The sequence below is a fragment of the Pelodiscus sinensis genome, unplaced genomic scaffold (assembly GCF_049634645.1).
Source record: "Pelodiscus sinensis isolate JC-2024 unplaced genomic scaffold, ASM4963464v1 ctg104, whole genome shotgun sequence".
Lineage (NCBI taxonomy): Eukaryota > Metazoa > Chordata > Testudines > Trionychidae > Pelodiscus > Pelodiscus sinensis.
Window position 1 is genome coordinate 320083 of NW_027465824.1, and position 21351 is coordinate 341433.

The 21351-nt window shown below is 71.1% G+C and overlaps 3 protein-coding genes and 1 pseudogene across 14 annotated transcripts in view; 3 read left to right on the forward strand and 1 right to left on the reverse strand.

Annotated features, from left to right (window-relative positions):
* The window catches only part of AGBL5 (AGBL carboxypeptidase 5), a 40444-nt gene extending 37504 nt beyond the window's left edge, over positions 1-2940 (forward strand). For 6 of the 7 annotated variants that reach the window (XM_075914566.1, XM_075914570.1, XM_075914565.1 and 3 more), the window contains exons 15-18: positions 210-256; positions 1378-1535; positions 1955-2043; positions 2208-2940. In XM_075914566.1, coding sequence (XP_075770681.1) covers positions 210-256; positions 1378-1535; positions 1955-2043; positions 2208-2285 — 372 coding nt within the window. In that variant the 3' untranslated portion in view covers positions 2286-2940. The remainder of the gene's footprint in view (positions 1-209; positions 257-1377; positions 1536-1954; positions 2044-2207) is intronic. The other variant, XM_075914567.1, reaches the window with a different exon arrangement.
* A 1279-nt stretch (positions 2941-4219) lies between these two features.
* On the reverse strand, positions 4220-5129 carry OST4 (oligosaccharyltransferase complex subunit 4, non-catalytic). The gene is made up of 3 exons (XM_075914574.1): positions 4971-5129; positions 4773-4891; positions 4220-4324 (listed from the first exon to the last, which is right to left on the reverse strand). The coding sequence occupies exon 2, from the start codon at positions 4888-4890 to the stop codon at positions 4777-4779; it is 114 nt and encodes a 37-aa protein (XP_075770689.1). The 5' UTR covers position 4891; positions 4971-5129; the 3' UTR covers positions 4220-4324; positions 4773-4776.
* Positions 5130-5785: 656 nt separating this feature from the next.
* On the forward strand, positions 5786-19953 carry PRR30 (proline rich 30). 6 transcript variants are annotated; one of them, XM_075914562.1, is made up of 6 exons: positions 5786-6086; positions 7426-7471; positions 7561-7618; positions 11843-11944; positions 14671-15815; positions 16809-19953. In XM_075914562.1, the coding sequence occupies exons 1-6, from the start codon at positions 6051-6053 to the stop codon at positions 19838-19840; spliced, it is 4419 nt and encodes a 1472-aa protein (XP_075770677.1). In that variant the 5' UTR covers positions 5786-6050; the 3' UTR covers positions 19841-19953. The 6 variants fall into 6 exon arrangements, with proteins under 6 accessions (XP_075770677.1, XP_075770675.1, XP_075770674.1 ...); XM_075914561.1 differs by lacking the exon at positions 5786-6086 and adding an exon at positions 6385-6631; XM_075914560.1 differs by lacking the exons at positions 5786-6086; positions 7561-7618 and adding an exon at positions 6115-6631.
* On the forward strand, positions 7678-9933 carry LOC142823505 (uncharacterized; annotated as a pseudogene).
* Positions 19954-21351: the final 1398 nt, after the last annotated feature.

Consider the following 21351-nt stretch of genomic DNA (forward strand, 5'->3'; position numbering starts at 1 on the left):
TCGCTGGGCGGCTCCCCTGGGGTTTGGCTCCCCACACCGGGGAGGCCTGGTTGGCCGGGGTCCCAGCCTGGAGCCGCCCCAGAAGCCAAGGGACGGTGTGGTGGCCCCTCGTGCTGCAGGTCGCCTGAGTCCCTGGGGCTAGGGAGGGAGCCCCCGGGACAGCGCTGTGATCCCCTCCCCCCCCAACCGTCTCCTGTCTCTCTGCTTAGACCCTGCCGAAGAGGCTGAGCACCAGGAAGGCCCCGGAGCCGCCCAGGTACCGTGCGTCGCCCACGCGCCTCCCGGAGCCCCGCACCCCTCTGGGCACCCGGGAACCCAGAGCCATGATGCCGGGTCACGGGGTGATGGCCTGCCCTGTCCACTCCCTCTGGGGCAGCTGGCCTGGCGCCCGGGCAGACGGCCCTGCGCTCTGCCCCAGAACGGCTGCTCCCCGCCTGGTCCTGCCTGCGGAGCCGGAAGGGAATTCGGGAACGCTGGGGCCCAGCTGGGCCCTTCTGCACCCGATACTTCCTGGGGCAGTGAACCCGGGAGCCCCGGCCCAGCCCCAGCTGACTCCGTGCCGGGGCTGCAGCCACTCCCACAATGCACCTGGGCACGGACGCTGCAGGGCTTGGCCATCGCCCCTCCTGCCAGTGGCTGCTGCTGGGGGAGATTGCCTGGCCGCCCTCCCTGGCTAAGGGGCCTGTGCGGGGGAGGGGGGGGCGCCCAGCCATACCGACTGCTGGTCTGCCCCCATGCTGGCCACCTGCTCTGGAGCCCTCTGGTCCCGCAGTCCCTGCCCAGGTGGCTGGAGCAGACGCCGAGGGGCCCGGCTGGGCTCCCGCCCGCCAAGCAGATAGAGGCGGAGCCGCCCAGAGAACCCTTCCCAGCGGAGGAAAGAGCTCGAGCTGTTCCCGGAGGAGTGGTCCTTGGATGGCCATGAGCCAGGCTGGGCAGAGCTGGTGCCCCAGATGCCAGGGTCCTCGCTAATTACCACGCTGGTCCCTCCTCTGGGCACCTGGCGCTGGCCCTGTGGTCTGACCACGTCCCCGCCCTAGTGGGCAGGCTGGATCAGATCCATCAGCCCCCTTGGCTAGGTGCCGGGAGCGTGGAATAGGCGCCTGCCCCACGCACTGGCCAGCAGCCCCTTGAGAGCCTGGGGGAGGCTCTGCCCCAGCCTGTCCTTTGCTTTGGCCCAGCTCTGGTAATTAGCCAGGGCTTGTCCCGTGGCTGGAGCGAGCTGACCGTGGTGACCACGGACAGAGCCCTCGTGGTATCTGCTGCTCCCAGCGAGGGGAGGGCAGAGCGGAGCAGCGGCTTTGCTGGCACCCGCCACGCCAGGCCCAAGGGGCACCAAACCGAGGGCAGCTGGGACTGGCACGGTCTGATTCTCTGCAGCCTCGGGCCGCTGCCGCTTCGCCCCAGCCGGATCCCTGTGCGCAAGAAGGCAGCAGAGCGCGCCCCACGCTTGTTGGGGCTCAACGGCGAGAGCACCCCCGCCCTCCAGGTCTGGAAATACACCCACGCTGCAGCCCTGCCCCAAAGGTCTCTGCCAGGTAGGGAGCTGCGGGCACAGGACGGCAGGGGCAGGTTCAGCCTCGGGCCCAGCCACAGACGGCGCCCCCAGACCCGCCTGTGCCAGGCTAGGCTGACCCAGCGGTTGACATCTGCAGTGCCGGGCCTGGGCCCCTTCCAGCAGAGCCTCCACGCTCAGCCCTGGCACCAAAGCTGGGGCAGCGCAGTCAGCCCCTGGGGGAGCTTCCAGCCCCCCCCCCCCAGCCTGAGCCAGCAGCCCCAGGTTTTCACCCTTCAGGGGAGCACGGCCCCTCTCCCAAGGCCCTGGAAAGGGCAGCTGCTGGCCCTGGACCCGGGCTGTGAGACAGGGCAGGGCGCCGGGCCCGGGCTGCTGAGACAGGGCAGGGCACCGGGCCCTGGATCAGCCGGCTGCTGAGCCTCTGGCTCTGTTCCCCTGCAGCGTTCCCGGGGGAGGCTGCGGAGCTCAGCAAGGGGATGCAGACAGAGCCGCTCTTCCTGTGCGACGAGCCCGAGGGCCTGCTCAGCGAGGTACTGGGCCCCTGGGGGTGGGGGGGCGCCCCCTTCACTGCTGGCTTGCTCCTGGGTGGGCGGCCTGGCACCGGGGCTGCAGCACAGCACAGCCCTGCCTCCACTGCTGGGGTTGGGCCATGCAGGCCTGCCGCAAAGCCTCAGCCTGCTCTCGTCTGTTGCAGCATCTGCCAAGCCGCGCCCCAGACTCGCCCCAGCTCAGCTCCTACCGCAAGATCCTGTCCTTCTGCACTGAAGCCTGACGCGCCTGCTCCAGCCTCCGGCCAGCCTGCCTGCGCTGCGGGCCTGGCCCACCCGGGGGCTTCAGCCTCCGCTTCAAACCAAAGCTGTTCTGGAGATCGGGCTTCTGGCCCAGGGTCCCCACGCCCAGCAGCTCCCTGCCTGGCGCTGCTGGAGCCACCCGAGCCGCCGGGCTCCCTTGGGCGAGTCCCCCAGCCCTCCACTTCCCCGCTATCCTCAGGCCATGGCCGTTCCGAGGGTGAAGCTGGCAGCCACGGAGGGGGCTGGGCAGGGCTCCGATGCCAGCTCAGGCTGCAGCACTGCCCCATTGCTGGGGTGCAGGAGAATCAAGCCGGGGCAAAGGGCTTTCCAGCAGGGGCCAGGGCTCCCTGGTGTCTTGCTTCAGGCAGCAGGGGAGTGTCTCTGGAGGTCTCAGGCAGAGCACGGTGCTAGTGGAACCTCAGTGAGCCAGGCCGGTATCTCCAGCCAGAGCTAGTGGCCATCGTGGGCTCTTAAAGGCTGCTCGCAAGCCCCGGAGCTGCAGGTCAGCTCCCACCGGTGCCGGGCAGGGCCAGGACTGGAGCAGCCACGGCCCACTGCTCAGCCCTGGGCTGCCCCCCTCAGCCGGCAGGCACAGTGTCCCTGCCTTGGAAGCTATTTTTATGACGGGTTTGTCTTGTAATGAATGTCCCATGAGGTCTGTAGTCTGGGCCGGGCACTGCCCCCCCCCGTCCCGTCCCGTCCCTTCGAGGCTCTGCCCAGCTGGGAGCCCCGGCCTGCATGCAGCTGCCAGGCCAGGCCCCTTCCAGCAGGGCGTCTGCATGGGTGTGTGGGGCACTGCGGGGCCCCTCTGCTGTTAACACTGGTTTGCAGCTGGCGTGAGCCCCTCACCCACCACTAGGCCCAGGCAGGAGGTGCCTCAGCACAGCCCCAAGGCCTCGCACCTGCTCAGCCCCAGCCTGCAGGGGACGGGTAAGTTGGCTGAACGTGAGCTGCGGGAGCCCTGAGCATGGCCAGCTTGAGGAGGAGCCAGGAGGTTACTAGCCTGTATTTGCCACTTGTGCAACCTTCGCTGGGACCCAACAAATCAATTGGTGAGGGGCAAGAGCGGGCCGCCGTGCGAGAGCGGGCCGCCGTGCGAGAGCGGGGCCGTGCCTGCCTTCGCAGAGAGACTGAAGGGAAACAGTCCCGTGCTGGTAACTGCTCCAGCTGCATTGCAGGTGCCGTTCCAAGCAGGTGTGGAAGGTTTTTCCCTTGAAAGTGCCCGTGAGATCCCCCTGGATTGGCACCGTTCCAGCGCTGTGTATAGACCACTGCCAGCCCTCCCCCCCCTCCCAGGGACGGGAGTTGGAGCTGCCCCCTCTCCGTGCCTCGGGCTCACGTTTCCCGGGCTCTCGGCATTTCTAGCGTGTGGCTGCGAAGAACGTTGTAGCCAAACGGACAAGGGCAGGATTTGCAGGGCTTTCACCCGAGAACCAAAACTGAGAGGCTGCAGACTAAACACTTCCCGATGGAGTCAGCTCTGCGCCCCCCGCCTGCACTGCCGGGCCTGGCACCGACACCGGCCTCCCCGGGGTTCAGCACACCTTGTGTGGTGCAGGGTGGCCCAGCCCAAAGAACGGGCCTCCACGCCCCTCGGTGCCGGCACACTCCGGATCCGCGTCGCGGCCCTGCTCGCACTCCCCAGTGCTGTGTAAGAAGCAGCGGAGCACCCACCTGCTTGGCGTGGATGTGAGCAATCAGCCAGGCTAGAGGTACCCCGGGGAACCAGTGTTAGGTACTGGGCACGGCCAGGTACTATGGGCCAAGGGCTGGAAGTGGGAGCCGGACAGTGTCAGGGTGTTAGAGACCCCCCCCCCCCCCCGGCCACTTCACAGCGGCCACCTCTGTGCTGGCCAGACCAGCTGATCGCTGAGCCCTGGGACCGGCCGAGCCGCGGGGCGCGGACAGCAGCGCGGGAGGTTGTGGCCATTTATTGGTGTCCAGGGGGGGCGGCTCTGTACACGGGGGCGGCGAGCCGGAGCCATGCGGCAGGGCTGCGTCCCACGGCGGCGGGCGGGCCCTGTGGGCAGAGAAGAGCAGCGCTAAGGCCCGGTCCCCCCCCCCCCCGGCGCGGCCCCGAGAGCCCCCCCCCACGGCGCGGCGCGGCCCCGAGAGCTCCCCCCCCCCCGGCGCGGCGCGGTCCCGAGAGTCCCCCCCCCCCCGGCGCGGTCCCGAGAGCCCCCCCCCCCCCGCGCGGCGCGGCGCCCCAAGAGCCCCCCCCCCCCCGGCGCGGCGCGGCGCGGCCCCGAGAGCTCCCCCCCCCCCGGCGCGGCGCGGTCCCGAGAGTCCCCCCCCCCGGCGCGGTCCCGAGAGCCCCCCCCCCGGCGCGGCGCGGCCCCAAGAGCCCCCCCCCCCCGGCGCGGCCCCAAGAGCCCCCCCCCCCCGGCGCGGCCCCAAGAGCCCCCCCCCCCCCGGCGCGGTCCCGAGAAGCCCCCCCCCCCCGGCGCGGTCCCGAGAGCCCCCCCTACCGGCTCAGTCCTGGCGCTTGGGGTTGTTGACCGCCACGTAGTGGTAGAGAACCACGAGCAGGAAGAGCGACACGCCCAGCATGTTGGCGAAGATGGCGAGCTGCACGTCCGTGATCATCCTGCGGGGGAGGGGCGGGTCAGCGCGGGGGGGGCGGCGGGGGGGGGGGGGGCCCCGACCCCCTCCCCCCGCCCACTTACCCGGCGGCGGGTCGGAAGCTCCCCGGACACGTCTCCCGGCGGCGGATCGACTTCCGCTCACCGCGCGGTGCATGCTGGGGAGGGCGCGCGGGCTCTCAGGGCGGGGCCTGGCCGGCGACTGGCCCCGCCCCTCGCTCGCTAACCACCGCCGCCGCGCGCCTCTGCCGGCCCCCGCCCCCGCCCCCGCCCCCGCCCCCCTGCCGCAGGCCGGCCTCGCGCCTCAGCCCCCGCCCCTCCACTGTCCCCTCCCCCGCCCACAACCGCCAACCGCCGCCCCCCTCCGCCCAACCGCCCATCTGCCCCGCCCCCAACCGTCCCCCAGACCACCCAGCCCCCCAACTGCCCCGCCCCCTCCGCCCAACCGCCCTCAACTGCAGACCACCCAGCCCCCAACTGCCCCTCCCCCAACCGCCCAACCGCCCCGCCCCCCAGACCTCCCAACCGCCCATCTGCCCCGCCCCCAACCATCCCCCAGACCACCCAGCCCCCAACTGCCCCGCCCCCAACCGTCCCCCAGACCACCCAGCCCCCAACTGCCCCGCCCCCTCCGCCCAACCGCCCCGCCCCCCAGACCTCCCGACTGCCCCGCCCCCAACCGCCCCGGACCACCCAGCCCAACTGCCCAACCGCCCTCCAAACCGCCCTGCCCCCCAACCACCCGCTTAGCCACCAACTGCTCCCCAAACTGCCCATCCCCTCCACTGTCCTCCCCGACCACCCTGCCCCCAACCACCCCCCTAAACTCCCAGCCCCCCAAGTGCCCCCCCACCCACCCAATCGCCCTGCCCCCCAAGTGCCCCCCACCCACCCAATCGCCCTGCTCCCCAAGTGCCCCCCCATCACACCCCTCCAGACACCCAGCCTGTCCCGTCAGTCCCAGCAGGGCGGGCTGTGCCCTGCCCCGTGATGTGAGTCCTATGTGCTCAGACCAGGCCTGCGAGGGGCTGAGGGGCCTGGGTGCAGGCTCTGGGTGGGGCTGGCAATGAGGTTTGGGGCAGCAGATCCCCCAGCTCTCTCCCTGCAGCCGCCTCGGCCCCCGGCGCCCTGCTGGGGCTGGGCTGGGGGGACAGGCTCGTGCTGATGGGCTCCACAGCTGACAGGCCCCCCCCCCGCAAGGTGCGTGTGCAGGCTCTAGGCCTGGGCCGGGGCGGGAGAGGGGCTGTCGGGCCAGGCAGCCTGCCCCCAGGACCAGGAAAGCTGCTGGCGGCCCTGCCCAGGCCTCGCGGCAGCAGCATGCATGGGTGTGCGGTGCTGGTGCCAGGCGCCGGCTGCCCGGGTCTGCGCTGCGGGCTCTGGGCGGGCGGAGGCAGCTCGGCGGTGCCCGCAGGGGCAGCTCTCCCCGCCCCGCCCCGCCCCGCCCCATCCCACCGGCCCGGCATCGCCCCTGGCCCTGGGGACCCCCGCAGGGCAGACCTGCCAGCCCAGCTCTGTGCCCTATTGTGAGGTCCGGGCTGCATCAGCGGGTGTCTGCCGAGCCCCAGGGCCGGCTGGCCTGGCACAGCTCCATTGTGATGCGGCTCAGAGCCCCTGCTGCTCTCTGAGCCCCGGAGGCCATGAGCGAGCTGCTCCGCTGGCTGAGCTCGGGGGCCCCCCTGGCCGTGCTGAGGGCTGGGCTGCTGCTGGCTGGGCTCTGGGCTCTTCGGACCCTGGCAGCATTGGGGGTGAGCCAGGAGCCGGGCTGGGTGGAGGGCAGGACAGGGGCAGGGAGCCACCCCCCCTTGTGCTCTGGGCCCTGGATTCATTAATGTTAGGGGGGCTGACACTTTGGGGATACTGCCCCCCAGTCTGCAGCAGTCACAGTGAGACTGTTCCTGCCTCGTCAGGGTCACCGGTGCAAATACCCCAAACTGCAGGGCGCTGCCTCCCCGGGCAGGGGCCAGGGAGAACCCAGAGCCACCAGTGCAGGGCGGGGGGGCTCTCCCACCTGCCCCAGGGGCACGCAGAAATCGGGGTGCCCCTGGCCATGCACAGGCTGGCGGGGGGCAGGCTGTAAAAGGAGAGTGGCCCCTGGCAGTGCCCAGCGGCCCCTGGCTCCAGGCCAGCCGCGAAGTGATAGACGTACCCATGGGCAGCTGCCCGGCCTGGCCCACGCCTGCAGCAGCCGGGGAGCCCCCAGCCCCAGCAGGGGGCAGAGGCGCCCCTCCCCCAGCCCAGGGGCTGCTGCAGGGAGTCCTCTGTCCAGGCTCCGAGCCCCCCTCCCGTACCCTGAACCCCTCGTCCCTGGCCCCACCCCAGAGCCCGCACCCCATGCAAAGCCCTCACTCCCCTGCACCCCAACCCCCTGTCCCAGCCCTGAGGCCCCCCCCACACTCCGGACCCCTCAGTCCCCACCCGCCACATGACTTCTGAGATGGACCACACACGTGGGGGGCTCTAGGGGGTCCCTGGGCAGGGGTCCTGCCGGGCAGGCGGGGCAGGCCCAGCAGAAACCTGAGGCAGCGCGTGTGTCCGGCAGGCCCAGCGCAGGACGAGGCAGAGGAGCCGCCGGCGAGCAGAGCGAGGTGAGCAGCCCCCTCGCGCCCCTGCGGCTGCAGAAATCAGGGCGCCCCGCAGCCTCCAGCAGCTCACGCTCTGCTTTGTGTCTCCCCAGCCCCCTCTGCGCTCCGGGAGCAGGAGGCCAGGGACGGAGAGATGTGCGCAGGGACGAGGTGTGCGCCCCCTGCCACCCCATCTGACCCCCTCGGCCCTGAACCCCCAACAACCCGCACCCCCCAGCATCCCTCAGCCCCCCATCCCTCCATCCCCCAGGGTCCCTCAGCCCCCATTCCCGCACCCCCCAGCATCCCTCAGCCCCCCATCCCTGCATCCCCCAGGGTCCCTCAGCCCCCCATCCCCGCATCCCCGCATCCCCGCATCCCCCAGCGTCCCTCAGCCCCCCATCCCTGCATCCCCCAGGGTCCCTCAGCCCCCCATTCCCGCACCCCCCAGCATCCCTCAGCCCCTCATCCCTGCATCCCCCAGGGTCCCTCAGCCCCCCATTCCCGCACCCCCCAGCATCCCTCAGCCCCCCCATCCCTGCATCCCCCAGCATCCCTCAGCCCCCCATCCCTGCATACCCCAGTGTCCCTCAGCCCCCATCCCCGCATCCCCCAGCGTCCCTCAGCCCCATCCCCGCATCCCCCAGCATCCCTCAGCCCCCCAACCCCCAGCATCCCTCAGCCCCCATCCCCGCATCCCCCAGCATCCCTCAGCCCCCCAACCCCCAGCATCCCTCAGCCCCCATCCCCGCATCCCCCAGCATCCCTCAGCCCCCATCCCCGCATCCCCCAGCATCCCTCAGCCCCCCATCCCCGCATCCCCCAGTGTCCCTCAGCCCCCCATCCCCGCATCCCCCAGCGTCCCTCAGCCCCCCCATCCCTGCATCCCCCAGCATCCCTCAGCCCCCCCATCCCCGCATCCCCCAGTGTCCCTCAGCCCCCCATCCCTGCATCCCCCAGCATCCCTCAGCCCCCCATCCCTGCATCCCCCAGTGTCCCTCAGCCCCCCATCCCTGCATCCCCCAGGGTCCCTCAGCCCCCCATCCCCGCATCCCCCAGCGTCCCTCAGCCCCCCATCCCTGCATCCCCCAGCATCCCTCAGCCCCCCATCCCCGCATCCCCCAGTGTCCCTCAGCCCCCCATCCCTGCATCCCCAGTGTCCCTCAGCCCCCCATCCCTGCATCCCCCAGGGTCCCTCAGCCCCCCATCCCCGCACCCCCCAGCATCCCTCAGCCCCCCATCCCCGCATCCCCCAGTGTCCCTCAGCCCCCCATCCCTGCATCCCCCAGGGTCCCTCAGCCCCCCATCCCCGCACCCCCCAGCATCCCTCAGCCCCCCATCCCTGCATCCCCCAGGGTCCCTCAGCCCCCCATCCCCGCACCCCCCAGCATCCCTCAGCCCCCCATCCCTGCATCCCCCAGGGTCCCTCAGCCCCGCATCCCCCAGCGTCCCTCAGCCCCCCATCCCTGCACCCCCCAGCATCCCTCAGCCCCCCATCCCTGCATCCCCCAGGGTCCCTCAGCCCCCCATTCCCACACCCCCCCAGCATCCCTCAGCCCTGCATCCCCCAGGGTCCCTCAGCCCCCCATCCCCGCACCCCCCAGCGTCCCTCAGCCCCATCCCTGCATCCCCCAGCCCCCATCCCCGCATCCCCCAGCATCCCCCAGCATCCCTCAGCCCCCCATCCCCCAGCATCCCTCAGCCCCCCATCCCTGCATCCCCCAGCATCCCTCAGCCCCATCCCCGCACCCCCCAGCATCCCTAAGCCCCCATCCCCGCACCCCCCAGCGTCCCTCAGCCCCATCCCTGAATCCCCCAGCATCCCTCAGCCCCCCCATCCCCGCATACCCCAGCGTCCCTCAGCCCCCATCCCTGCATCCCCAGCATCCCTCAGCCCCCATCCCTGCATCCCCCAGCATCCCTCAGCCCCCCCATCCCCGCATACCCCAGCATCCCTCAGCCCCATCCCCGCATCCCCAGCATCCCTCAGCCCCCATCCCTGCATCCCCCAGCATCCCTCAGCCCCCATCCCCGCACCCCCCAGCATCCCTCAGCCCCCATCCCCGCACACCCCAGCATCCCTCAGCCCCCATCCCCGCACCCCCCAGCATCCCTCAGCCCCATCCCTGCATCCCCAACATCCCTCAACCCCATCCCCGCATCTCCCAGCCCCCCATCCCTGCATCCCACAGCATCCCTCATCCCCATCCCTACATCCCCCAGCATCCCTCAGCCCCGCATCCCCCAGAATCCCTCAGCATCCGTCAGCCCCATCCCCGCACCCCCCAGCATCCCTCAGCCCCCATCCCCGCACCCCCCAGCATCCCTCAGCCCCCATCCCCGCACCCCCCAGCGTCCCTCAACCCCATCCCCGCACCCCCCAGCATCCCTCAGCCCCCATCCCCGCACCCCCCAGCGTCCCTCAACCCCATCCCCGCACCCCCCAGCATCCCTCAGCCCCCCCTTACCCACACCCCCTAGCATGACTCAGCCCTCCATTTCTGCACCCTCCAGCATCGTCCAGCTCCCCACCCCCACCAACTCTGTTCCTCCAGCATCCCCCAGCTGGGGGAGGGGTGCAGAGGGACGGGCAGAGCTGCCGGCCGGGTGCCACGCAGCATGAGGGTGGCTTGTCCTGCTGCCTGGGCTGTGCCGGGCACTGGAACAGCTTAATGGCAGGGTCAGTGCCCCGGGCAGCCTCTTTACACCCTGCTGCTGCACAGCCCCTACCCCTAAACCCCAACCCCTAACCCCAACCCTAAACCCAACCCCCACCCCAAACCCTAACCCTACCCCCAACCCTAACCCTACCCCTAAACCCCAACCCTAACCCTAACCCCAACCCTAAACCCAACCCCCAACCCCCACCCCAACCCCTCAACCCCTAACCCTACCCCCAACCCCAACCCTAAACCCAACCCCCTAAACCCCAACCTTAACCCAACCCCTAACCCTAACCCCAACCCTATCTCCCTACCCCTAACCCCAGCCCCAGTGCCCCCCAGTGCAGATCCTGCCAGGCCTTCTGCCCCCCCAGTGCAGGCCCTGCCTGACCCTCTGCCCCCGCCCCCCCCAGTGCAGATCCTGCCTGGCCCTCTGCCCCCGCCCCCCCCAGTGCAGATCCTGCCTGGCCCTCTGCCCCCGCCCCCCCCAGTGCAGATCCTGCCAGGCCCTCTCTGGGAGCAGGGACCATCTTGGTGGGGGTGTCTGGAGGACCTGCAGGCCGGGGCCATGTTGTGTGGGCTACGGGTAGGGTGGCCGGGGGTGGGGCTGTCTGGAGGACCTGCAGGCCGGGGCCATGTTGTATGGGCTACGGGTAGGGTGGCCGGGGGTGGGGCTGTCTGGAGGATCTGCAGGCCGGGGCCATGTTGTATGGGCTACGGGTAGGGTGGCCGGGGGTGGGGCTGTCTGGAGGATCTGCAGGCTGGGACCATGTTGTGTGGGCTACGGGTAGGGTGGCCGGGGGTGGGGCTGTCTGGAGGATCTGCAGGCCGGGGCCATGTTGTGTGGGCTACGGGTAGGGTGGCCGGGGGTGGGGCTGTCTGGAGGATCTGCAAGCCGGGGCCATGTTGTGTGGGCTACGGGTAGGGTGGCCGGGGGTGGGGCTGTCTGGAGGACCTGCAGGCCGGGGCCATGTTGTATGGGCTACGGGTAGGGTGGCCGGGGGTGGGGCTGTCTGGAGGACCTGCAGGCCGGGACCATGTTGTATGGGCTACGGGTAGGGTGGCCGGGGGTGGGGCTGTCTGGAGGACCTGCAGGCCGGGGCCATGTTGTATGGGCTACGGGTAGGGTGGCCGGGGGTGGGGCTGTCTGGAGGACCTGCAGGCCGGGGCCATGTTGTATGGGCTACGGGTAGGGTGGCCGGGGGTGGGGTGTCTGGAGGACCTGCAGGCCGGGGCCATGTTGTATGGGCTACGGGTAGGGTGGCCGGGGGTGGGGCTGTCTGGAGGACCTGCAGGCCGGGGCCATGTTGTATGGGCTACGGGTAGGGTGGCCGGGGGTGGGGCTGTCTGGAGGACCTGCAGGCCGGGGCCATGTTGTATGGGCTACGGGTAGGGTGGCCGGGGGTGGGGTGTCTGGAGGACCTGCAGGCCGGGGCCATGTTGTATGGGCTACGGGTAGGGTGGCCGGGGGTGGGGTGTCTGGAGGACCTGCAGGCCGGGGCCATGTTGTGTGGGCTACGGGTAGGGTGGCCGGGGGTGGGGGTGTCTGGAGGACCTGCAGGCCGGGGCCATGTTGTATGGGCTACGGGTAGGGTGGCCGGGGGTGGGGCTGTCTGGAGGACCTGCAGGCCAGGGCCATGTTGTATGGGCTACGGGTAGGGTGGCCGGGGGTGGGGCTGTCTGAGGGTTTGGGGTGTGAGCGCGGCTGCCGTAGCTGGTTCCTGTCCTGCAGCTGCCTGGCGCTGTCCCCGGACCGGCCCCTGGGCCACGCGCTGCGCACGGTGGAGCAGCACATTCAGCACCTCGCCCAGCACCTGGACCACGTTACCAACCCGTAAGGCGGCGAGGGGAGGCCGGGCTGGGGGGTGCAGGGCCCTCCACCAGCGATGCAGAGACCCAGGCCAGTGGGGCCCACTCTTCATGGGGCCCTCCCTTGCTCTCCCTGAGCCCCCCACTTCACCCCCCTGATCGGAGGTCTGGGGGCACCGCTGAGAGGGGCAAATCGGGGCGGATTGCTCAGAACCAGGGAGACTTCCAGCCCAGGCCTGGGGCCCCCTCTCCGAGGCACCAACCCAGCCCCCCCGAGGCTGCTGTTCCCGCGCTGGCCAGGGAGAAGTCCTGCAAGCACTCGTAAGACCCTCCCCTAAGGCATGTCTCTGGCCAATCCCTGTGCTCCTCCGCACCCCCCGCCCTTCGGAGCAACTGCGCGACCACCTTCTTAATGGGAAGTGCCAGCAGTCGGGCTCCCCTTTGGATGAGGGGGAGCCCGTCCGTCCTGGCCAGGCTCCCCCAGTTCCTGATCACACCCCTCCTCCCTGCACCATCGTCTGTCCCACGCATTGCGACTCCGAAACTCTGCCCGCCTGGCCCGTTGCTAACACCCGCCTTCGCCTAACGACCGAGTTCCCTCCCCGGAGAGGTCTCCTCCGTGCGAGAGGGTCCCAACTGGGGGTTCTTCCCTGAGCCCTCCCCCTCCTCAGCAGCACAGGGGCTGTCTGACCGGAGGTGGGCCGGTTCTACAGTGGCCTTCGGACCACGTCTGGGCTTTGGAGGAGCTAAGGACGGCCGAGAGGTACGTGGATGAGGCTTTCCGGGACACTGTAGAACGGGGTGTGACGGCCAGTCGGGTTCCCCCGGAGCAGCCAGAACAGGCTCCGCCGGCCGGTAGAACGGGGGGTTATCGCCCCTCCGGGACAGCCCAGCACAGACGGGACGCGGCTGCAGGAGTCAGGGCCAGGATGCCCCAGACCCCTTGGATTAGGGGGTCCATCGCCCCTCAACCCTCAGCTTAGTCTGTTCCCTTCATGTTTCCCAGCCAGCAACTGCCCCTTCCCCGAAACCTCCCTTCCTTTGTTTGGACCCTGCCTGCCCTCAACCCTTTGGACAGGCTGGGTCTTTGCCTACCTGACCATAGGCAGCCGTCCTGCTGGGCAGTGCTCCAGGTACCGGCCAGCAGGGGTCGCCCCAGCCCCCAGAGCCCCCAGTGGCTGCCCAGCGGGGCTGGCCTGCCCACCCCATCGCACTGGGAAAGGCTGGTCAGGTCGACTGGCCCCACAGAGAACGTTCAAGAGACCAGGCGCGTGGCAGGCACCAGCTGCGGTGAACGGACTTTTCTGCAAATCGGTCTGGAGCGTGGGCCCTGGCGGCTGCTGGAAGCGCTGAGTCCGGCCTGGAGGGGCCCGGCTCTCGCGCCAAACTCCGTCTCGGGAGGCGCCGCCCAGCGAGAGCAACGGGATTCCTGCCCCGTGGGCAGGGGAAGGGGCCCTGGGGCTCCTCCGGCACCGTCTGCGCTCCCGCCCCTCCCGCCAGGAGCAGCTCCGCTCTGAGCGGGGCCCGGAAGGGCTGACGGCCCGGCCCAGGGCGAGCGCCAGAGACGGGTCCGACAGCAGCTTGTCCACCCCCCACACGCCTGCACCAGGCACCTGGCCGTGGGGGGGGGTCGCTTGTTCCCTTCACACCCCCCTCCCGGCCTCTTCCTTCTGCACCAGCAACCCCCAGATGGGAGATGCCAAAGGCCGCGCCCAGCGAGCCCTGGGGTGAGACCTGAGGGGTAAATCGCCCTGGGACTGGGGCTGCTCCTTTGGCACTGGGAGAGCCTGTCCGGAGTCGGGGGGAGGGTTAGAACCTCTCTCCTGTGTGAGGGGGGGCTGTGGGGCACAGGGAGCACTGGGGTGTCTGAGGGGAGGTGGGGGATGGGTTAGAACCTCTCCCCTGTGTGAGGGGGGCTGGGGGGGGCACAGGGAGCACTGGGGTGTGTGAGGGGAGGTGGGGGAGGGGTTAGAACCTCTCCCCTGTGTGAGGGGGGCTGGGGGGGCACAGGGGTGTGTGAGGGGAGGTGGGGGATGAGTTAGAACCTCTCCCCTGTGTGAGGGGGGCTGGGGGGCACAGGGAGCTCTGGGGTGTCTGAGGGGAGGTGGGGGATGGGTTACAACCTCTCTACTGTGTGAGGGGGGCTGGGGGGCACAGGGAGCTCTGGGGTGTGTGAGGGGAGGTGGGGGATGGGTTACAACCTCTCCCCTGTGTGAGGGGGGCTGGGGGGCACAGGGAGCACTGGGGTGTGTGAGGGGAGGTGGGGGAAGGGTTATAACCTCTCCTCTGTGTGAGGGGGGCTGGGGGGCACAGGGAGCACTGGGGTGTCTGAGGGGAGGTGGGGGATGGGTTAGAACCTCTCCCCTGTGTGAGGGGGGCTGGGGGGGGCACAGGGAGCACTGGGGTGTCTGAGGGGAAGTGAGGGATGGGTTAGAACCTCTCCCCTGTGTAAAGGGGGTTACGTGGGGCACAGGGAGCACTGGGGTGTCTGAGGGGCCTGCTTGTGGGACTTCTCCCTGGCCAGTGCGGGAACAGCTGCGCTTGGTGGGGCTGGGTTGGTACCACAGAGAGGGGGACCCCAGGCCGGGGCTGGAAGTCTCCCTGGTTCTGAGCAATCCGCCCTGATTTGACCCTCAGCGCTGCCCCAGAAACCCTCCTGTGTTCCCGCGCCCCATATCCCTCCCTGCAGCCGGCTCTGCCCCGCCCGGTGCCCGGCGCCCACTCCCCGCTGCCTGTGTCTGTTTCCTCCAGGGCAGTCTGGCGAGCGGAGTTCCCCAGTGATGCCCGCAGCTCCGAGGACTCCCGCCCCTCCTCGCTGTGCAGCTGCGCCTGCTGCTCCGGAAGAGACGCTGCCTCCAGGCTGCGGGAGCCCTGGGGCACCCTGCCCCTGACACCTCCACCTGCTGGCCAGGGGCCCCCATCACGCTGCCCAGGAACTGCTGCTGCCCAGGGAAACTCAGCAGCTGGCAGCGCTCAGCCCCTCGCCAAGCACCGCGCAGGGGAGGCCCTGGGCCGCTGGGCTGGGAGGACGGGCCAGGTCGCGCCGCGCGGCCTAGGGGTCGCCATGCAGAGCAGCGCACTGCCCCGCCCCGGGTGCCTGGCCCAGCAGGGGCCCAGCGAGCCGGCCCCGGGCCCAGCAGCCAGCGGCAGCAGCACCAGCATTGCGCTCAGCACAGACGGCGCCTCCTTCCTGAGCATCGCGTGGCGGGAGCGGCTGGAGTGGCACGTGCAGAGCAAGCCCCACGCCGCCCCGGCCCCACGCCGCCCCATGGCTGGGCCAATCGGCACGAGGCGGGGCTCAGAACCAGGCCACAGACTCCAGGGCCTGGGCAGGATGCAGAAAACCGGAGCCAGCCCCCCACGGAGCCAGGGGTCCCATGTGTGCGTCCCGGCAGCTGGCTCCTCTGGGCGGGCCCCCTGCCCGGCCGTGCTGGGCGGCCTCACGCTGGCCGGCGTGGCCAAGCTGCAGCACCACGTGGCCAGGAAGAGCTTCCAGTGCCGGCTGGAGACGCTGCCGTGGCTGGTGAGACGGTCCCAGGGCAGCGCTGCCCTGCCCCAGCCCCGTCGCCCCTGGGAGCAGGCCAGGAAGGAGCAGCACCCCGCAGCGCCAGCCATGCAGCCCTCGTCCGCCCGCAGCCTCCAGAGCAGCCCGTCCCGCGAGCGCCCCGCCCTCTGGGGCCTGCCCATGTGGCTCGCACAGTCCCTGGCCAAGCTGCTGCCCCCCTGGGGGCCCGGAGAGGAGGGTGCCGCTGCGCTGGGCAAGCAGGCCTGGCTGGACAAGGACGGGCACGGCCAGCAGGACGCACCGTGGCCCCTCTGGGCCCTCCCCAGCACCCTCCTGCGGCTGCTCCAAGCCCTGCTGCTGCCAGCGCCCGGCGAGAGGAAGCCACAGCCCTGTAAGCCTGCCGTGGGCCTGGGCCATGGGGCGGGTGCCTGTGCTCTTCCCCCAGCTGGGCCCCCCCCGCCGTGGGCCTGGGCCATGGGGCGGGTGCCTGTGCTCTTCCCCCAGCTGGGCCCCCCCCTGCCGTGGGCCCGGGCCATGGGGCGGGTGCCTGTGCTCTTCCCCCAGCTGGGCCCCCCCCGCCGTGGGCCTGGGCCATGGGGCAGGTGCCTGTGCTCTTCCCCCAGCTGGGCCCCCCCCTGCCGTGGGCCCGGGCCATGGGGCGGGTGCCTGTGCTCTTCCCCCAGCTGGGCCCCCCCCCCTGCCGTGGGCCTGGGCCATGGGGCGGGTGCCTGTGCTCTTCCCCCAGCTGGGCCCCCCCCGCCGTGGGCCCGGGCCATGGGGGTGCTGCCTGTGCTCTTCCCCCAGCTGGGCCCCCCCCGCCGTGGGCCCGGGCCATGGGGGTGCTGCCTGTGCTCTTCCCCCAGCTGGGCCCCCCCCTGCCGTGGGCCCGGGCCATGGGGGTGCTGCCTGTGCTCTTCCCCCAGCTGGGCCCCCCCCGCCGTGGGCCCCGGGCCATGGGGGTGGTGCCTGTGCTCTTCCCCCAGCTGGGCCCCCCCTGCCGTGGGCCCCGGCCGGCAGATCGGTGGCTGGACGTGGCTCCCGGCCGGCAGGGGACCTTCCACGCCCCCCCCTCCCCCCCCGGGTACCACATAGGGCACAGGGCAGCACTTCTATCCCTGGCGTGGGGGTGGGCTGCTCCCCACACTGCCCCTTGTGCCAGAGGCCTGTGGCTGCCCCTGTCCGGGGGATGCAGGGAGCAGAGCCACAGAGGCCAAGGCGGGTGATGGCTCCTGGGGGGAGCCCTGGGGCCAGCTTGCTAGCCGGGTTCCTGCATGGGGACCGGCCAGGGAGGGCTGGGGGCTCCCAGTGCTCATGGGGGCTCCCAGAAGCTGCCAGAGGAGGGGCCACGGGTGCCCATGACCGCTCCCCCCTCCTGTCCCCTCAGGTGCTGAGGCTGTTCGGCAGAGGCAGGAGCCCTGCGTGTGCCCCCTCGGCCTGCCCCGCGCTGGCCTGGGCAGGCTGAGCCCGCAGGCGGCGGCCAGGCTGCAGGCCCACGGGGCCCGCAAGTGCCTGGAGATCAGAGCGGGGGCCGTGCCCGGCGTGGTGAGTGCGTCGCAGGAAGCTGTCTGTGCGGGGGAGCCGCCGGCCCTGCCCAAGCTGCTCCGCCCCGGCCAGAGGCGCCCACAGCCCCGGCCCAGCAGGTGCCCAGCCCTGGGGCCGGAGGCGGCTTGGCGTATCGAGCTCCATATCCGGCAGAAGGGGCTGCTCCTGCGGTGGGGGTTGCCCGTCCTCTACACGCAGTCTCTGGCCCGGCTGGTCCCACGTGCCCCCCGCCGGCTGGCCCCCCGCGCTGAAGGGGGCCCAGGGGTGGAGCTCGCCGAGCAGAATACCCCCTTCCTGAGCACCCCCACCCGCGACCGCTTGGAGTGGCACATCCGCAGCAAGAGGCTGCAGCACCAGTGGGGCCTGCCCCCCCTCCTGCAGCGCTCCCTGGCAGCCTTCCAGGCTCCAGCGCCCCGCCACGGTGCCCCGGGCCCCCGGCACCCCAGGGACGTGGCTGTCGGGCCCCAGGCTCTGCCCTTCCTCAGCAGCAGCGTCCAGAGGGATCTGGAGTCCCACCTCCTCACCATGAAGGTGCAGCGCCGCTGGGGACTGCCCAGGAGGGTCCAGGCCTCGCTGCAGCGGTTCATGCCACCTGTCCCAGGCCACGCCGCGTCCAGCCGCCCGCCCACCCCGGGCCACGCCGCGTCCAGCCGCCCGCCCACCCCGGGCCATGCTACATCCAGCCACCTGCTCACACTGGGCCACGCCGCATCCAGCCGCCCGCCCACCCCGGGCCACGCCGCGTCCAGCCGCCCGCCCACCCCGGGCCATGCTACGTCCAGCCACCTGCTCACACTGGGCCACGCCGCATCCAGCCGCCCACCCACCCCGGGCCACACCGCGTCCAGCCGCCCGCCCACCCCGGGCCATGCTACATTCAGCCGCCTGCTCACCCCGGGTCACGACGCGTCCAGCCACGCCACATCCAGCCGCCCGCCCACCCCGGGCCATGCTACATTCAGCCGCCTGCTCACACTGGGCCATGCTGCATCCAGCCACCTGCCCACCCCTGGCCACGCAGCATCCAGCCACTTGTCCACCACAAGCCACGCAGCATCCAGCCGCCCGCCCACCCCGGGCCACGCAGCATCCAGCTGCCTGCTCAGCCCGGACCATGCCGCATCCAGCCACCCACCCACCCCGGATGATTCCGCATTCAGTCGCCTGCCCACCCCGAGCTATGAATCAGCAAACCAGCTGCTATACCAGATGCTCACCTCATGCCATGCACTGCCAACTCAGTTGCCCACTTCTGGCCATGCACTGCCCAGCCCGGGCCATGCCCCAGCCAGCCAGCCTGTGCACCAGCCACCCATGTTGGGCCAAGCACCATGCAGCCAGCTGCCCACTCTGGGCCACACACTAACCAACTGGATTCTACACCAGCCATGCCACGTGCAGCCCAGCCCGGGCCATGCCCCAGCCAGCCAGCCTCTGCACCAGCCGCCCATGTTGGGCCAAGCACCATGCAGCCAGCTGCCCACTCTGGGCCACACACCAACCACCTGGCTTCACCAGCCATGCCCGGGCCATGCCCCAGCCAGCCAGCCCTCATTCCAGCTCTGTGTTCAGAAGGGCAACGGTGCCCACGCCCCACTGCAAGTGCCCAGTCCGGGGCTGTCAGGGGCAATGCCCCTGCCCCCCACGCTGCTCCCCGAGGCAATGGGCCTGCCAGGTTCCAGGGGCAGGGCAGGGCAGCTCAGAGCACAGAGTGGCCCACGACACTCCCCACACCTCATGCATCCTGGAGTCACCTGGGGAGACGCTACCCGGCCCCAGCCAGGGCGCACCACCATCGCATCCCAGAGCCGGGCCCCAGGCAGGAGGCAGCGGCGCCCAAGGAAGCACGTCCTGCGGATGGACAGTCACCCCATGCGAGGGGCCCAGGGAAGCGGGGGCCCCTCCTGCCCTCCCCCCGCCGAGCCCTCCCAGGGCACCCCTGCCAGCCCCGAGTGGCTGATCCGCTCCATCGTGAACTCGCTGGGCACCGAGCGGGCGGCACAGGACCTGCAGCTGCAGCTCCTGAGCTGGGGCCAGCTGAGCGTGGAGTACCCCGTCTGCCTGCAGTGCTGCTGCTGCCTGGAGCGTGCCTGCCCCCACCACCCCGCGCCCCAGGCCCAGCGCAGCCCTCGCCTCGTCGTCTACCCCAAGCTGAGCGTGGGGCAGGGCCGGGGGGGCCACGGCCGCCTCCGCATGAGCCTGGGCTTTCTGCTCAAGATCAAGAGGAAACAGGCCAGTAAATGGCAGCTGATCCAGGAGCCCCCCAGCAAGGTGGGGCCTGGCAGGACCATGGAGGGGGCACCTGGTGGGCCCAGGCAGCCCACGAGCCAGCCAGGCCTCAAAGGGGCCCATGGCGTCCAGCCCCCCAGAGGGCAGCCTCCCTGCAGAACAAGCAGCCAGGCTGCCAGGCCTGGTGCCCCCCGGCACCCCACCACCCCTCACTCCAGCCTGGGGGCCATGCCCCTGCTGCAGGGAGCCCAGCGCAGGGCTGCTGCCTTCTGGCTCCAGGAGGGCTCTGCCTCTGACAGCACCATGGAGCTGCCCGGAGCCACGACCGTCAGGACCTCGGTGCCTCCCCAGGACCCCAGACGACTGAGAGACCCGAGCTGTGTCCACGCCCCACCTCAGGCAGCGCTGCAGGCACCAGCGCCCCAGAGCCAGCCCCAGCCAGCGGCACCACGACGGGGAGCCAGCCCCACGCCCGCCCCACGCCAGCCGCCAAGAGACACCATCCTTAAGAGACTGGTCAGCTCTGTCCAGCGGGTCTGTGCCAGGCTCAGGGGCAAGGGCCAGGGCAGAGCCAAGGCCAGTGCCTCCCTCAGGCGATCGGGGTCCTTCACCCAGCGCCCCCGGAGCCCTGTGGTCCCCAACTGATCCAAGCCTCCTGGTGCCACGGGCCACCGTGGGCAGGCAGCAGGCCCAGGGGCCAGGCACCTCCATCCACCTGCTCTTCACGCCTGGAGGCAAATAAATCCGGCTGGACCCGAGGCTTCCTGGCATGACTGGGGGGCGTCCTGGCCGTGCCACATGAGCCCCTGGCAGGGGTCCCAGGTGCTGGGTGGTTCTGCCCCCCTGTCACTACCCAGCTCCCCACAGGGTAACCGTGGGTGGGGTGGCCAGGTGTCTGGTTTTGAACCGGACAGTCCAGTATTGGAGGCTTCTGTCCGGGAAGCAAATGAAGAGAATGGCAGACACACGATGCCTGGCATGGTCTTAGGTCCGTGTGATTGTTATTGGCAGTGGCAGGGCCTAGATACGAACTGCCTGGCTGGCTGGCCGGCCGACGTGTGATGCCAGCCGGGCAGGACGCAGCTACGCCGGGGGGAGTGGGGGCAGGAGGGAATCCCCGGGGCCGGACTCGCTCGTGCGTCTCCGGGACCATGTGTGGGACGGGAAGCGCCCTGGGATCTGTGTGCGCCCGGGCCAGTCCCGCTCCCTGCCAGCCGGTTCTCCCCTGCTACCTCTGCCCCGGCCAGCCCCACTCCCCCGCCACCTCCCGGCCAGCCCTGCTTCCCGTTGGTCAGTCCCCCCCCACCCGATCGCCCCTGACCATCCCTGCTTCCTGCCTGCCGGTCCCCCCCCACACCCTCCTGGCCAGCCCTGCTTCCCGTTGGCCAGTCCCCCCCCACCTGATCTCCCCCGACCATCCCTGCTTCCCCCCTGCCGGTTCCCCCCCACATCCTCCCAGCCAGCCCTGCTTCCTGCCTGCCGGTCCCCCCCACACCCTCCTCCCAGCCCTGCTTCCCGTTGGCCAGTCCCCCCCCACCTGATCTCCCCCGACCATCCCTGCTTCCCCCCTGCCGGTTCCCCCCCACACCCTCCCAGCCAGCCCTGCTTCCTGCCTGCCGGTCCCCCCCACACCCTCCTCCCAGCCCTGCTTCCCGTTGGCCAGTCCCCCCCCACCTGATCTCCCCTGACCATCCCTGCTTCCCCCCTGCCGGTCCCCCCCACACCCTCCTCCCAGCCCTGCTTCCCGTTGGCCAGTCCCCCCCCACCCGATCTCCCCCGACCATCCCTGCTTCCCGCCTGCCGGTCCCCCCCCACACCCTCCTCCCAGCCCTGCTTCCCGCCTGCCGGTTCCCCCCCCCGCCACCTCCCGGCCAGCCCTGCTTCCCATTGGCCAGTCCCCCCCCACCTGATCTCCCCCCGACCATCCCTGCTTCCCCCCTGCCGGTTCCCCCCCACACCCTCCCAGCCAGCCCTGCTTCCCGCCTGCCGGTTCCCCCCCCCCGCCACCTCCCGGCCAGCCCTGCTTCCCATTGGCCAGTCCCCCCCCCACCCGATCTCCCCCGACCATCCCTGCTTCCCCCCTGCCGGTTCCCCCCCACACCCTCCTGGCCAGTCCTGCTTCCCATTGGCCAGTGACCCCCCCCACCCGATTTCCC

What these genes read in the sequence shown, in the direction of transcription:
- PRR30 (XM_075914559.1), top strand. Translation starts at nt 6,208, where the DNA reads ATGGGTGTGCGGTGCTGGTGCCAGGCGCCGGCTGCCCGGGTCTGCGCT. An exon ending in GAGATGTGCGCAGGGACGAG is followed by an intron (nt 7,619 to 11,842) that starts GTGTGCGCCCCC and finishes CCTGTCCTGCAG; the next exon opens with CTGCCTGGCGCTGTCCCCGG. An exon ending in CTGGACCACGTTACCAACCC is followed by an intron (nt 11,945 to 14,670) that starts GTAAGGCGGCGA and finishes TGTTTCCTCCAG; the next exon opens with GGCAGTCTGGCGAGCGGAGT.
- OST4 (XM_075914574.1), bottom strand. Translation starts at nt 4,890, where the DNA reads ATGATCACGGACGTGCAGCTCGCCATCTTCGCCAACATGCTGGGCGTG.